At 44.4% G+C, this 14694-nt stretch overlaps 2 protein-coding genes and 1 pseudogene across 2 annotated transcripts; 2 read left to right on the plus strand and 1 right to left on the minus strand.

Annotated features, from left to right (window-relative positions):
* Window positions 1-4298: 4298 nt before the first annotated feature.
* On the plus strand, window positions 4299-6472 carry LOC133892324 (large ribosomal subunit protein eL15z). The gene is made up of 4 exons (XM_062333019.1): window positions 4299-4407; window positions 4565-4731; window positions 5684-5881; window positions 5985-6472. The coding sequence occupies exons 1-4, from the start codon at window positions 4404-4406 to the stop codon at window positions 6228-6230; spliced, it is 615 nt and encodes a 204-aa protein (XP_062189003.1). The 5' UTR covers window positions 4299-4403; the 3' UTR covers window positions 6231-6472.
* A 116-nt stretch (window positions 6473-6588) lies between these two features.
* Window positions 6589-11234, plus strand: LOC133892322 (ADP-glucose phosphorylase-like; annotated as a pseudogene).
* Window positions 11031-13016, minus strand: LOC133892323 (protein MET1, chloroplastic-like). The gene is made up of 7 exons (XM_062333018.1): window positions 12506-13016; window positions 12308-12414; window positions 12084-12178; window positions 11878-11954; window positions 11672-11792; window positions 11533-11592; window positions 11031-11453 (listed from the first exon to the last, which is right to left on the minus strand). The coding sequence occupies exons 1-7, from the start codon at window positions 12892-12894 to the stop codon at window positions 11313-11315; spliced, it is 990 nt and encodes a 329-aa protein (XP_062189002.1). The 5' UTR covers window positions 12895-13016; the 3' UTR covers window positions 11031-11312.
* Window positions 13017-14694: the final 1678 nt, after the last annotated feature.

Raw genomic sequence — 14694 nt, forward strand, 5'->3', positions numbered from 1 at the left:
CGATGGTCGACTTGGGGGGAACTCCCCCAACTCTCCTCAAGACGTGCCAGCGCATCTGGCACACGGAGGTTGTCCAAGGAGTCGTTAGTCGTGAGGTAGAAGCACTCGTCCCTCCAGCTCGACCATGATGATTTGAGGTTCATCTCCAGACAGAAGCTTGCGACACCATCACGGAGACGAAAGCCGCAGCTCCCAGTGGCTGGCCGGGTTGCACCCTGGCCGTGTAGAAAAACCGGAAGAGATCAAGGCACGACTCGATCCCAATGAAGTTTTCACACATATGAGCAAAGATGTTCAACATGATGATGGAGTTGGGGTTGAGGTGTAGGTGGCAGATGTCATAGAATGAGATGACGGTGGTGAAGAACTCGGAAAATAAGGGGACGAGACCCGCAAGGAAGAACGAAGCAAAGATCATGATCTCCCCATGGCGGGGAGCAGGGACCTCCTCCCCCAGGGCGATATCCCGAAGACAGGCAACGCGGAAGCAGGCGATTCTCGTACATCTGCTTCAGCTTCGCGGCGATGCACTTGGACTTGGGGAACTCAGGCTCCTTTCTGGTGCGCGGTGCCATAGGAGCTCAACGGTGATTTTTGCAAGTAAGACGGGATGTGGTTGGGGGCGACGGGCTTTGGCACAGGGGTTTGGAGTGCGAAGGGGTTTCTAAGGGTTCTGCCTTTTTGATTTATAAGATCGACTCGGTCATGCCGTCTCGAATTTGAGGGTCGTTTGGGGAACCAAAATTCCCTCAAAATCCGATGGCCATCGAAGTTTTTCTCTCCCCTACGATCTCTCTCTGTGGATGGTTAACCTCCTATCGGGATGCGATTTCCTAAGCCAGACACGATAGTGGACCATGTCACTGACCACTCCCTCGGCAAAGCTCTTGTTCACCTAAGCCCCAAGTGGTATGACTGGGCTCGACCACAATATTACAAAAAACAGCTTGGATCATCACATCCGCGAGAGAGCTTGGGGGCTACTGTCGATGTAAAGAATATAAGGTCCCCTATCGGGATAGCCTGCAACGGTCAGTTTTGGGTAGTATCCACTTTCGTTCTTTGGCCCATGACCCCTGTGCGACCAGTCGACACCAGCGCGACCACAGCCAGGGCCTTCGCAGGATTCCCCATGACCAGTCCTTACGGTCGCGGGGCAAGTACTCATCTAGCCTAGTCAAACCTCATTTAATGTCGCTACTTACGCTGTATTCCTTCCTCAGGCAGTCCACTCCGGCTGAGACGATATGGTCGGCACAGAGTTACCTTATCCCGTCCCGCAAACATTAATTGTTGCGGGACGAGCTCGTAGACGTGATAGGGGCGCAGTAGGACAGGGCTCACAGACGTAACAGGGAGCGCGTGGGAAGCCTACGTCAGGACAGGGTAGGCCGGGCGCGACAAATGGACGTGTGTCGCAGGGACCCAGGGCAGGCACAACTCATGTATACCTGTAATGATTATTTATATCGATTATCTAAGCATGCATGTGTCTTTTTGTTCGGCCCACTTGTAAGACTTCTACCCCCTGGAATATAAAGGGGGTATCTTCTATAAACAAAGAGATGACGGAGAAGAATACACAGGATGTAGGGCTATTACCCCACGGGGGGTCTGAACCTGGATAACTCTGATGTTCTTGAGCAACAAACACACATACATTCCACAAGTACACCTGGAACGCCAATCACGCACCCATTGTTCAGCATACATCAGAATCATCATCAGGGATTTACCCTCGACATATTTGGTTCTAGTTCTCATTGTGCGAAGCTAAAATTTGGCTCTCCTCAGGTATTTAAGCCTCCATTTGATTGAAGACCATAGTTTGGCATTGCTCACAAAAATTTGGCTTTCTCATTATAAGCCCAAGCCAAATCTTGGACAAAAACTGGGTGCACAAATCGGCCGCTCTGATTTGGCTTGGTTGATTGTCAAGTTACTGCTGATGTGGTGATATTTGATTCATTGAGTTAAATGCATCGGTCGTTGGAACAATAAACTTCAAATGTCAATATTTACTAAACCATGAATCTGATTTATGATCCGCTTTCACCTTTGGATCCCTTGCAATTAATTCAAAATGGCTCTGTGTTGATGTCAAATTTTTTTAATGACATGTGGATTCCACGTTTCATACTCACAGTTTTGATTAATATTGGCTTGGTTTCAATCCAAACATTATTTTTCCTCTAATATTGGCACTGCCTCAAATTTAACTTGTCCTGAACCAAACATCATCTTTTTAGCCCCAATTTAGCATGACCTCAACTTTAACCATGACCAATATTTGGTGAGGCCCTCTGGGGTCTAGAACCAAACACGCCCTAGAGCTCTGATGCAAACAAGCCCCAAGCAAATCACAATGGCCGCATGTTAATAACTTGCTCAAATGGCTAAAATAACATACCTCTCATGTCATAAATACATATTATTTTGGAGAAGACACAATCTCTAATGCATAGTTTTGGCTATTATTTTCTATTAGAATATATTTACAAAATCTATTGAATTTGTGGTATTAAAAAATATTTTTAAGACAAATATACACATATGATTTAAAGGTTTACAAATTAAATACGGAGTATTTAAGTTGTTGTTTATCAAAGTTTTAAAAGTTTGACCGAAGCTCTTCCAAAATGACACGTATTTATGACAAAGGGAGTATGTAATTTTTATACATATAGAGTTGCTGAGCCAAGGCATAGACTAAGAGGATGAAGCGACGTCAGGGCATGGAAGCCAGGATAGGGCTCGTTTGGGGAGGAGGGAGAGTTTTTCTTTTACACCGGGAGGAGGGAGAGTTGGTGCAGGGTATAGCTTCTTAGGGTATGTACAATACAAGAACGCTTATATAGATGTTTAAAGAGAAAGAATGACAAGGAATTTATATAAGAGTCTCAACCTATAATGAAACAACAAAATCACGTTGCTAATCTTCAGTTTACATGCTGAAACTGTTAATTTTCACCTGAAACTGCTCCAAGTATCGACTGCTTCCGTCAGCAGCGACGCCGCGGCAAGTGTCCATCTGGCATGAAAAAAACGACAACCAACCGCAAGCGCCTAAGTTAAAAGTTCCCATTGTACATGGCCTTATATACGTGGATGATGATAACACGGTGTCCAGCCCAAAATTTGACGACTGTTTTAAAGAAACAATCGTATGCGAGCTACACAGCCCCAGTAACTTAGTGTCCTATTGTATATACTAATCTATATTATGTGTTAGTTTAGAACACCACATAAATAATGTGTTTCCACGACTTGCTGTTGAAAAACACGAAGGAGTTGTAAGCCAAATGCCTTAATCCCATGTAGTGCACTGGGAAAACGCATCGCATCTCTTACTCTTCGGAATGCCACCTGCGTTGCAATTAAAGGTGAAGCAACCATGTTTTAGCCTTAATCCCAAAGTTAGCTTCTGATTAAGCTCGTAAGTCCAGAGCAGATCTACTAAAGTTTCACAGGCAACTAGGAAATAATTTTATGAGACCCGCATTCCTTGGCCAAACCTCATCTATAATGTGACTACGACACGTGGCATAACCAGTCCTAAAACTCATGGTCGAGCTAATGTAATCCCCGGTAAAAGATAAAGTAAAAATGTCATGACCGTGAATATTGTTTAACCCTCAAATGCGTGAGTGAGCACGCACAGAGAAGAGTTGTATTATTATTATTATTATTATTATTATTATTATTATTATTATTACTGCTGCTGCTGGGGGTCCTTGGAGAGATAAAATGGAGCAAATTAAGGAACAATAGATATTTAGGCAGCGTATCTTATGAGGAATATGCGTGGAGCACGTTGGTAAGACCGTACGGAGCGAGTCGAGATGGCGGGGGCTCAAAACCTCCATCCCGCATCCATTTGATCTCTTGAAGACCGTACAATTTAAGGTAGGCACCATTAAAAAAAAGTCAGCATATCTTACCTCTTTTTTACCTCACTATCTCTAATTAAAATTTACATATGCTCCAACAAAGAAAATGAAATAAGTATGGTACACAATTTGGCTGAAAAAATAATAGTGCCACCATGAACAAAAAAAATGCGATAACTTAAAAATGGAAAAATGACTGAGGTGCAAATATAGACTCATCTCGTCGGTTGGAAGGGTCGCCATTGGCGACAAATTTGCAATTTTTATTTAAAAAAATAAAAGAATCCACCCTATGTGCCATGGAAGGCCCAATCAACTCGGCTTTCAGCCCATCAGAGACCCATTCCCAAAACCATCTAGCCCTCATCATCCCCAAAGCCCTAGCTCATCCGACGGTCAGGGTTCCCCCACCGCCTTAATATAAGCTCCCCTTCCACGCGTCCACCCAAACCCTAGGCTCCCGCGCACACTGCATCTCCGCCGCCATCGCGCGCAGCCGCAGCCGCAGCCGCCATGGGTGAGCGCTTCCTCCTCCTCCTCGCCACTCGTTTCTCTCTCTCTCTCTCTCTCTCTCTCTCGTTGTTTTTCCGATTCGCGTGCGCTGTTCCGAGCGGGCTAGCCTTGCTCGTCCGCTGGTTCTGACGGTGAGTTCGTTCGTTCTTGCGGCGGCGCAGGGGCGTACAAGTACGTGTCGGAGATATGGAGGAGGAAGCAGTCGGACGTGATGCGGTTCGTGCAGCGCGTGCGGTGCTGGGAGTACAGGCAGCAGCCGGCGATCGTCCGCCTCACCAGGCCTACCCGCCCCGACAAGGCCCGCCGCCTCGGCTTCAAGGCCAAGCAGGTAGATCTCCCCGCGTATGGGGCTCTTTTGTTCTCTCCTTGCCGATGTATGTGTTGGATTGTGGGTGTGGTTAGATTGGTGCAGGGCTTGACGTCATTTAGGATTCATTTGTGCAGTGATATCGCCGTTCGTTGGTTTGTGTTCATAATATTTTTCAGCTTTGCGGCAAGCCAGGAGTGTAGTAATTTATGGTGATAGATGTCAGTTTTTGGACGAAATGTGGGTTTATTTAGGTGGATGAGCATTTGTCCGTGTATGTGTGTGATGTTTTAATTGTATACCGTTTTAATTCAGATTATGATAGGTTGTGTTAGCTGCTAATGACATAGATTGGAACCTGGTTCGGCTAGTTTCAAACCATTTTTTGTTGTCAGTTGTGAGTATGAACAATGTGAAAGCAAAATTACGACAGTGACCCACTTTTCAGTGCCTGTGCATTATTTCATACCATGCGTATTACTTTCTGCAAAACATGCATTTGATTTATTTGGTGGACAGTTTCTGTGGGAGCTTTGCTCATTAAAGTAGTCTTCTTTCTGTTGTGATTAGCCTATGCGAGGCTAAGATGAATTAAGTCATTTTAATCTCTTTATGCTGCGTTGGTGATTGGCCTGGTAGGTTTGATATTGGATGAAGTATTATTACACCATTTAGCTAGTAGTTTTTCCCAGGCTTCAGTTTATAGTCGATGAAGCATTGTTGCCTAAACTATGACCTATGCAGCAGTACTATTGTGTGTCAACATAATGTCACTTTACTCTGTAGTCTTCATTCTGTTTATGCAGCTGATTTGTTCTATACATATTGTCTACTAGTAATTTTTTTCTTCAAAATTTGTACTTTGTACTTGTATGTAAGATACTTTGAACTAATTTCTTCTATCCTGTGATTAAATTTCAGTAGTTGTGTTGGCATAAGCGTTTTTGCTTAATTTTGTGCTATTTGTCTTCAGGGGTATGTTGTCTACCGTGTCCGTGTCAGGCGTGGTGGCAGGAAGAGGCCTGTGCCTAAGGGCATTGTCTATGGCAAGCCCAAGCACCAGGGTATCACCCAGCTCAAGTTCCAGAGGAACAAGAGGTCTGTTGCTGAGGAGAGAGCTGGACGTAAGCTTGGTGGACTGAGGGTGCTCAACTCCTACTGGGTGAATGAGGTATGCTTGATTTTAGCAGGAAACCGTAAATTGATAGCGTGAGAGTTCTTTTCAACTCTGCTTGGCGCTAATGCCTCTACCTGTCCCATGTCTCGTAACACAGGATAGTACTTACAAGTACTTTGAGATCATCCTTGTCGATGTTGCTCACAGTGCCATCCGCAACGACCCAAGGATCAACTGGCTATGCAACCCTGTGCACAAGCACCGTGAGCTCCGTGGTCTCACCTCTGCAGGCAAGAAGTTCCGTGGCCTGCGTGGCAAGGGTCACACTCACCACAAGAACAGGCCCTCGCGGAGAGCCACCTGGAAGCGCAACCAGACCCTCTCCCTCCGCCGTTACCGCTGAGCTCGCGTGCTTGGGTACTGTGTTACTGTGGAATCCGTCCCAAGCAAAGAACATCGACTCTGTTTGGTTGCATTTTCAAATTTTGTTACTTGTGTTCTGAGCACTTGAACTATGTTAGAAGTTTACTCTGGGTACTGTGTTAGCATTTTCAAATGCCGTGAACTATTTGCAGTTTGCATGTGTTATAAGACAAGGAATGGTTTAGTAATCAAATGTGTTGTGCTGCTGTGCTTGGCGATGAATTGTTCTTCTTCTGTGGCTTGATAGGATTACTTTCTCTGCTGATACCTACAAAGAAACAATGCAGCACATGACTGATGATACTGAAAAAGAAACAAAGCATGTTGGTTAGTTCAATGCATGAACAAATATAAAATGGCTACATCTTCTATTCCAAACGATCGCAATTCACACAAATAACAAATTGGCAGCTCACCTCCAGCAGCTAAGCAAGTTTTCTTGATCCGTGGGGAAATTTAGTGCATATTTTTGGTCCATCTACGTGAATAGGTCGGGATTTGATTTCCTATTCTCCACTCAAATTCAAAATAAGACCACCGGATTTATCTATATTCATTCATTCCATTTAAGTGTAGTCAAGATTCAGCTGTCAATGGCGGAAGCTTCCAGAACCTCGGAGGCGCGCCGGGACGCGGTGTTCGGGCGGTGGGTCGTCTTCTCGCCGGCGCGCTCGCGCTCGCGCCGCCCCACCGACCTCAAGCCCCACGAACCCTAGCCCCAACCCTGGCGCCCCGAAGGCGTCCTGCCCCTTCTGCGCCGGCCGCGAGTCCGAGTGCGCGCCCGAGATCTTCCGCGTGCCGGCGCCGCCCGAGGCTTCGCCGTGGCGGATCCGCGTCATCGAGAACCTGTACCCCGCGCCGCGGCGCGACGCCGAGCCGCCGGAGGAGGAGGAGCCCGGGGAGCGGGCAGTGCGGGGGTTCGGGCTCCACGACGTGGTCATCGAGACGCCGCGCCACGACACGACGTGCGGCTCTGGGACCTGGGCGCGGAGGGGGTGCGCGACGTGCTGCTCGCGTACGCGGCGCGCGTGCGGTAGCTCGCGGAGCACCCCGCGGTGAAGTATGTTCAGGTAGAGGCTTTACCGTGGTTAGCGGTTTTGATTGCATTTTTAGGTCGGATGGCTCGGTCTGAGATTGTCTCATTTCACTCTTTGGATAATGGTGAGAATTCCATAGCAAAAAGAAGGAAAAAAAAAACATGAAGCTGAAAGGATTGGCAAGGTGCGAATGTGATGTGTTTTAGCTGCTGTAGGTTGTAATTGATGCTTAGTAAGCACTGCAAACTTGTCATGTCGAACTAGAAACTGTTAAACGCCGATACAGTAGTCATGGATAATCACTAGGAACTTGGAAAATGTTGAACGCCGGATATAGTTGTTATGGAGAACCGAAAAACTGGTAGCTGGAGACAACTTTATGTGGTCCTTAATTGTGGTACGGAGATGGGAACTGAGAATACATTCATTGTGTTTTCACGTGCCTTTATGTTTGCATGGATAAATGCATTTCCATGGCAACATTTGCAGATCTGGTTTCAGCCCACTATGTATGCCGGTTGTGGGAGTTGGGTTGCATGCTTGTGGGGAAAGGTGTAGTTTTTACTGGTTTTGCAGGCACTTGCTGGGAGCCCCATGTTTATGTCAAATATGTTTCATGGTAGTACAGAAATGGACAAAGATCATGCACTTTCTAGCTTATAACTGGAGTTTAGAAAAGGCTAATTTAGTCTGTTCTGTTGTGTTTTGTCTTGTTGTCTAAGTTGCATTTGCATAAGATATTAGGATCAGATATGTTGATTGGCAAATGTTAAAATCATCAACTCAGACACGCTGCAGTATTCTGCAGTTAAAAGTTTTATCACCTACTGCATTTCTTATGCTCGGATCTCTTCATGCATGGTACCTTGTAGGAATCCCTTAGCTGACATGGAGACATGGTAGTTATTGCTGAGTGAACAGAAGTGCCAATATCTCACTGGCTTATTTGACATGTTGACAAATCTTACACTTTAACTTTTGCGAACCATGCATACCAGGCGCTCAGAGAGAAAAAAGCATTGCTCTCCTTAGGTCTAATTATTACTACATATTATGCATGCTGTGCTATTTGTTCATGTTATCATGAGCTGTGCAGACTGCACACGATGTTTTGTGTTGATATGTAGTCTGATAACTTTTCTCTTGTGCTTACTACTGGAACAAAGGTGGTAGGTTGGAGGATTGTATTGTCACTGTCCAAGTGCCATATCTCTCATTCAGTTGGCTGATAGAAACTAATGGATGACTTTCTGCACTTAAAACTATAGCGTTTTAACTATAAGTAGATAAAGCTTGCTCATAAGTGAAGCTGGTAATTGATAGTACATTAATCGCTTACAAAAGAGTAGCTCCAAGTCTCGAGAGTGCTGCATCCAGTCTTTGTTACAAAGTTATATCTGTTTGTTGGTTCTATTTTGGCCCTTCGGCCCTTCCCATAGTTCCCAGAAAGTAGCCTTCATCTATTTCTATTATTGACTATGCGAGTTGCTTCTTTTACTTTACCTTTGTATAATTTGTTTGCTAGATTCTCTTATTATGCTTAAAACTAACTTAATTCTAATAATTATTAGGTGTTTAAGAATCATGGAGCATCTGCCAGGGCATCAATGGCACATTCACATAGCCAGATGTTGGGAACTCCCTTTACCCCTCCCTCTGTTACGGCCCGACTTAAGTGCATGAAGGAGGTTTTTGAGAAATTGGGAAACTGCAGCCTCTGCGAGGTTAGGTCCAAAGATATTTTGATCGGTGAGACACCCAACTTTTCTGCCATTGTTCCTTTTGCAGCAGCATATCTATTTGGGATATGGATTATCCCTCGCCAACATATTTCCTATTTCCATGAAATAGATCAGGACAAGGTATGGACAATTCTAACTTCTGAATCCGTTGGATGCTTTGTTTTTGTATAAACCTAGTGGTTCATAATGCAAATTTGTGCTCACATTTATGTACTGTAAATACAAACCTCTTCTTCATATTTGCTAGTATTGTACCGTTGGAGTTCCTATAAGTCATGGATAAACTTGCGTGCAAAGTGGTTTAGTCCATCTGCTTTTAGTTATTGATTTGGTTCACACGCCTAAATACTCGGTTATTTACAGCCTGCTCTTACCACTGGTACTGATGCAAAGATCCCTATTGGATAGATTTCAGGATTCCAAGCACGTTAGATCTTTTTCTCTTTAATATTATGGAATTTTCTGTTTCATATCGTGATTATGCATCATGGCGCAAATGCTTTGCATTAGCTACTGTTTGATTACCCTTCCAGCTGTATTTTGTTTCAAATTATTCCCCACAAGGATCCGGAATTTGTGATTTCCTTATCTGGCTCTGTGAACATTTCTTACCGAACCATACACGTCTTGTGATTTTCTGATGCACTTAATCATCAACTTCATTTATTTTGTGTGTGATATTTTACCCTTATGGGCATTGTTTTACATTCTACTGATGAAAATAAGGGGATTTTTGGGTTACTTCAGCTATGTTTGTGTGATTTGGAACATTATTGGGCCATATTTGAATTACAAATTATGTTACTTCACGTCAGTCATAAGGTTAAAAATAAACTTCAGGCATGTCCATACATTCGGACTGTGCCTATCAACATTTTCTTGCATTAAACAATTGTGATGGTGTCTGCAGGCATTGGATCTTAGGTCTCTGTTGAAGACTATGCTGCAAAAATTGTCTAAGCAGCTCAATGACCCTCCATTCAATTTTATGATTCATAGCGCAACATTTGGACTCTCATCACCCCGGTCTGCCTTACACACACTGGTTCCTCCAAATTGTAACCCAGTTAAGTGTAGTAGGTGGATTTGAGATTGGAAGTGGGTGCTACATTAATCCAGTTTTTCCTGAAGACGCTGCTAAGATTCTGAGGGAACTCGACTGCTCAACCTAGCGGTGGTTCTTTTCTGGTTGCTTATTTTTTCTAAATGGGAAGGATTGATATGTTCCACAAATATATATATTTTTTTGAAAAAAGCATGTTAATAATCCAAGTGGAGAGATAACATGATATGTGGCATGGAGCCCTGTTTTGGCGAGGAAGATCTGTTGGGTGTAGTCTAAAATTATCTGAATCCCGACCAAATTGCCCTCATTCAAACAGGCCTGCATGCCAAGTTCGGCTTCCTTTTTGAGTCCTGAGATTATGATGCCCTCGGCTGAGAATCAGATAATAACCCTTTTGATTGTACAAGTGGTTAAATACGGAGTTTATTTAGACTAATAGATTGTTGATATCTTTCTATCTGACAACTCCTGGTGTGATGCACATGCAACTCAAATTATGCAACTTAACTTGGTTTATCATATCATCTAAATGTTAAGTGCTTTCTGGTCACAGATCATTTCGTCTGGCTTGGTAGATTAGCGTTCGATCTGTGACCTGATCGTACAACTAAAAACTTGTCTGTTGCTTGTTTATGTTGGTATTCCAAGCTGCCAACGGAAGTGTACTTCCCTGATGTACTTGTGGTTGGTTGATTGCCCAGTATTCTTACATCCCTGATGATGTATGAAATACATTCAGACCTTGGAAATATGAAGCTGCCAGGCACTGGCCATAGGGAGTTGAATAACTAATGGTTTCAGACATTGTAATCTGTCTTAAACTTAAAAACTAAAGCAACAAATTATCAATAGTTGGCTCGTGATTATTAGAAAATATATCCGTTTTTGCTTGGTGCTTAACAGTTAATATATTTGGTGTAGTTTACACGCACAACTATGGAATATATCCTTTACATACCCAGATTTGTCATTTGGACGTACATAGTATTTCTCCATCAAATGGTTAACTACAAGGTGTACTGAAAACCTCTCCTGGAGATAATCCTCATGTCTCACCAAGAATAACTAAACTACAGGTGTGAACTGCAAACTGATCACACAGAGGAGAACTGAACTGCTTGGCCGTGTGCTTAGCCCAGTAGGCATCTGCGGTATGCGAACTGCAGGACCAGAGAAAAGAGGATTGTCTGCTACTGCTACCACCATGTTTCAATTGCTCACTTCTTACCGAATCCGAACAAGGATTTGATGGCATTGATGGCGTTCTCGTTGATGAACGACTCGTCGTAGTTCTTCAGCAGGGGTTCGAATTCCTCTGCTTTCCTCAAGTTTTCGAGATCCGTGTCGGTGCGAATCCTCTGCAGGAAATCAAGTAAGATGTGTGTCACTAGCTGTGAATTATGTGGTTTTCATGCTGTTGTTGTCTATGTAACCTACCTTGAAATCTTCATAGCCTGCTTTTAGGGCGTCTTCCAGTGCAGAAAGGCCAGCTTGTACCTGCAAAATGGAACATCCATATGAGTATTCAGTAGCAGACCTGCTATCCGTATTTCAGACTCTGAAGTAAGTATCGAACCCTGTCGAGTTTCGAATAGCTACAGGCAACATTGTAGCTGGCTATGGAAGCCTCATTGCTCTCCGGTTTCGATCCCAAAACCGACTCGAACTTTTCCAGTGCCTCCTCATATTTCCCATCCCTGAAGTTTTCAGAAGAAGTCAGAGAGAGTTCAAATTGAAGCAATCTCAGAGCACTGGCAGCAATTCAAGAATCATTTCACTGACTTGTACAGCCTGAGTCCCATGCGAAGATCCTCTTCCCTCTGCATCTTCTGCTCCATCTTCCTTTGGTAATTTTGTAACTGCGCGCAGTTTTCAGACATCGCCGTCAGCAACAACCATCAAGCTATTCATGATCGATCTGCCCATTTCTACAGAGAAACCGAAAGGCAAAAGATACTGAGTTCATGTTTCTTGATGTGTGTACTCACCTGGATCTCCCTCACCCTGTTGCTGATCACTCCAGAGTTCCTCTCAGCTCTTATGATCTCCTTCTCGGTGAGCTCACCAGCACCGTCCCACTTACCTGAACTCAGTTACCATTTAGCAGCAATTACTCCTTGAATTATCATTTCTTTTGCCTCACAATTCTGAATCGGCTCTATATAGCAAACATGAAAGAATCATAAGCAAGAACGAAGTAATTAGTTCTTACCAAATCTTCTTTCCATCTTCATGTAGAGAGGGCCGACTCTCTGGCGGATGCAGTACATGGTCTGGCCGTACCCTGCCGCCGGCCAGATCTCCTCTCCGAAGACGGCGCTGCGATGATAAGTTCGTCAGCAGAGCGAAACCATTGCTCGATCAGTTGAACAGCTGATGCTTCTAAAGGCAGTATGGTTGGGCGACGGACCTGGTGGCGAGCACCTTGTCGCCGACGGTGAACTGGCCGGTCTTCTCGGCGGCGGCGCCGGGGAAGATGGCCTCGACGTAGGTGCCACCGTTGCGGCCCTTGGCGAACTTGAGCCCGTACGGCTTCACGATCGTCACCTCGTACTCCTCGTACGGGCGGTCCTCCTCCTCTGCCTCGCCTCCCCCCTCCCCGCCCTCCGACTTGGGCTCCGCCTGCGCCGACGACGCTCTCGCGACGGGCATCCGCGCGCCACGTAGCCTCAGGCTCCGGCCAAGAAACGGTGGCTGGAGGAGGAGGAGCTTCGCATTGCTGCTGCCGCTGCCGGTTCGTGGGTGGCGGGCGGGGGAGGAGAGCAGCGGCGGCTGGTTGGCGGCGACCTGGTGCGCCATGGCTATGAGCTCGCGCTAGTGCTCTCTGCTTGGCAGCTGGGCTCCTCCCTTCTTCTCCTTCCGACCTTGGTGGTGGAGATGAGGAGACGGCTTTGTGGCTCATCTTGGGCTATGTGGCGCCAAGACAGCTAGAGCTCAGATATGAATGAGATGGAGGCCACACACGCCGGGAGAGATCAAAATAGAGTGCTTACCAGGAAATAAATTTTATATGATTTTTTATAGAAAGATTCTCGTAAGATTTTTATATATAATGTTATTCTTCTGATTGAACGGTTGATATGTGCAGAAGAGAAAATGATGAAGACACATGTTGTGTTGGAAGAGAAAGACTTTTAAAAGACCCAGTACTATAAAATTTACTTTCGTGTCAGAGTGCCAGGGCCAGCCGAGGTATATGCTGACGATGCTCCAAGTCAATACTCTTGAGCCCACTTGTCATAGACTCATCAGGCCATGTGTAAGAAACACATAAATAAATGATGTCATTTTGAACTTACGTTTTGAATGTTACACGATCTTTAATATATAACTTTAATCACTATTTTTAATTAAAATATATTTATAAAATCTTATAAATTTATAACACTATAAAAGTATTTTTTTAAAGATAAATCCATATATATTATTTTAATGTTATAAAACTAAATATTTAAAAGTTATCCATAATCAAAGTTTTTAAAAGTTTAATCAGATCTTATTTAAAATGATATGTATTTATAACTGAAATGAGTAGTTATCGCGAAAAAGTAGACGTTGCACCAATGATGCTGTCTGCATCTCACCTCCTCCTCTTTTAAAGTAGTTATGCTGTCTGCATCTCACCAGTGCAGAGATTCAATTGGGCAGGTAACCTAACCTGATCCGATCCGTGTAACCCATTCAGCCCATGCCGATCTGTCGCCATGGCGCTGGCGCCGTCTTGTTTGGTGAGGACGAAGACGGCGGCTTTGGCTTCTCGCCTCGCTGAAACTGCAACAGCAATGGCCTGCCTTCTCTGCTCATGATTCGGTCTCTTTGTTAGTACCACGGATCGACCGTGAAGTACACGGCGAGGTTAATTGGCTAAGCAATTTCCTTTCTTCATGTCGTCGTCGTCGTCGACGACGACTCGCATCAAAGTCTTGCCTCCATTGGAGCGCTGGGTTTTACTTTTCCATCATGTGAAAATACAACTTTTTTCTATCTTGTCGTGCGCAATGAGATTAGGCATGTGCGTACTATATATTCTTCACCAAGGAGAAACGGACAGATATATTCCAAGGACAGGTCTTTCTGAAGAAAAAAGTGTGCATGCCAGTGCTCACGAGAACTGCATACCTGCATGTTTGTTGACCATGGAAGCAGACGTACTGACCGTGGCTTGTTTATCTGCATATTTTGTACTGCGTTTAGTTGATAGATTAAGAAGACAAATGCTCACGTTGCTTGATAACTCCCACCCTTGTTTTGTTGATTAATTGATTCCTCATAATTCGAGTTCAGATTCTCAATGAAAAAAACCTTGTTTCGCATCCGGTTTCTTTGAAATTGGAAAGGTTATGCTGAAGCTAGTTTCTTTTCTTTCTGTAACACCCCATGCTGTCACAGAACCTAAGATGCCCACCTAACTACATGTCCTACGGCTGAGCTTAAAAAAAAACCAGCAGTATCTCATTTGTATTTAGAGCAACACGAAAGCAACAACATATAAAACAAGATATAAAAATATCACTCTAGCATTCAAAATCATTCTAACAGGAAAAGAGATAAAGAATAAGTTGACACTTCCATCTCAAAGAATACAAACACACTACGCTT

Source organism: Phragmites australis, chromosome 15 (assembly GCF_958298935.1).
Source record: "Phragmites australis chromosome 15, lpPhrAust1.1, whole genome shotgun sequence".
Classification (NCBI taxonomy): domain Eukaryota; kingdom Viridiplantae; phylum Streptophyta; class Magnoliopsida; order Poales; family Poaceae; genus Phragmites; species Phragmites australis.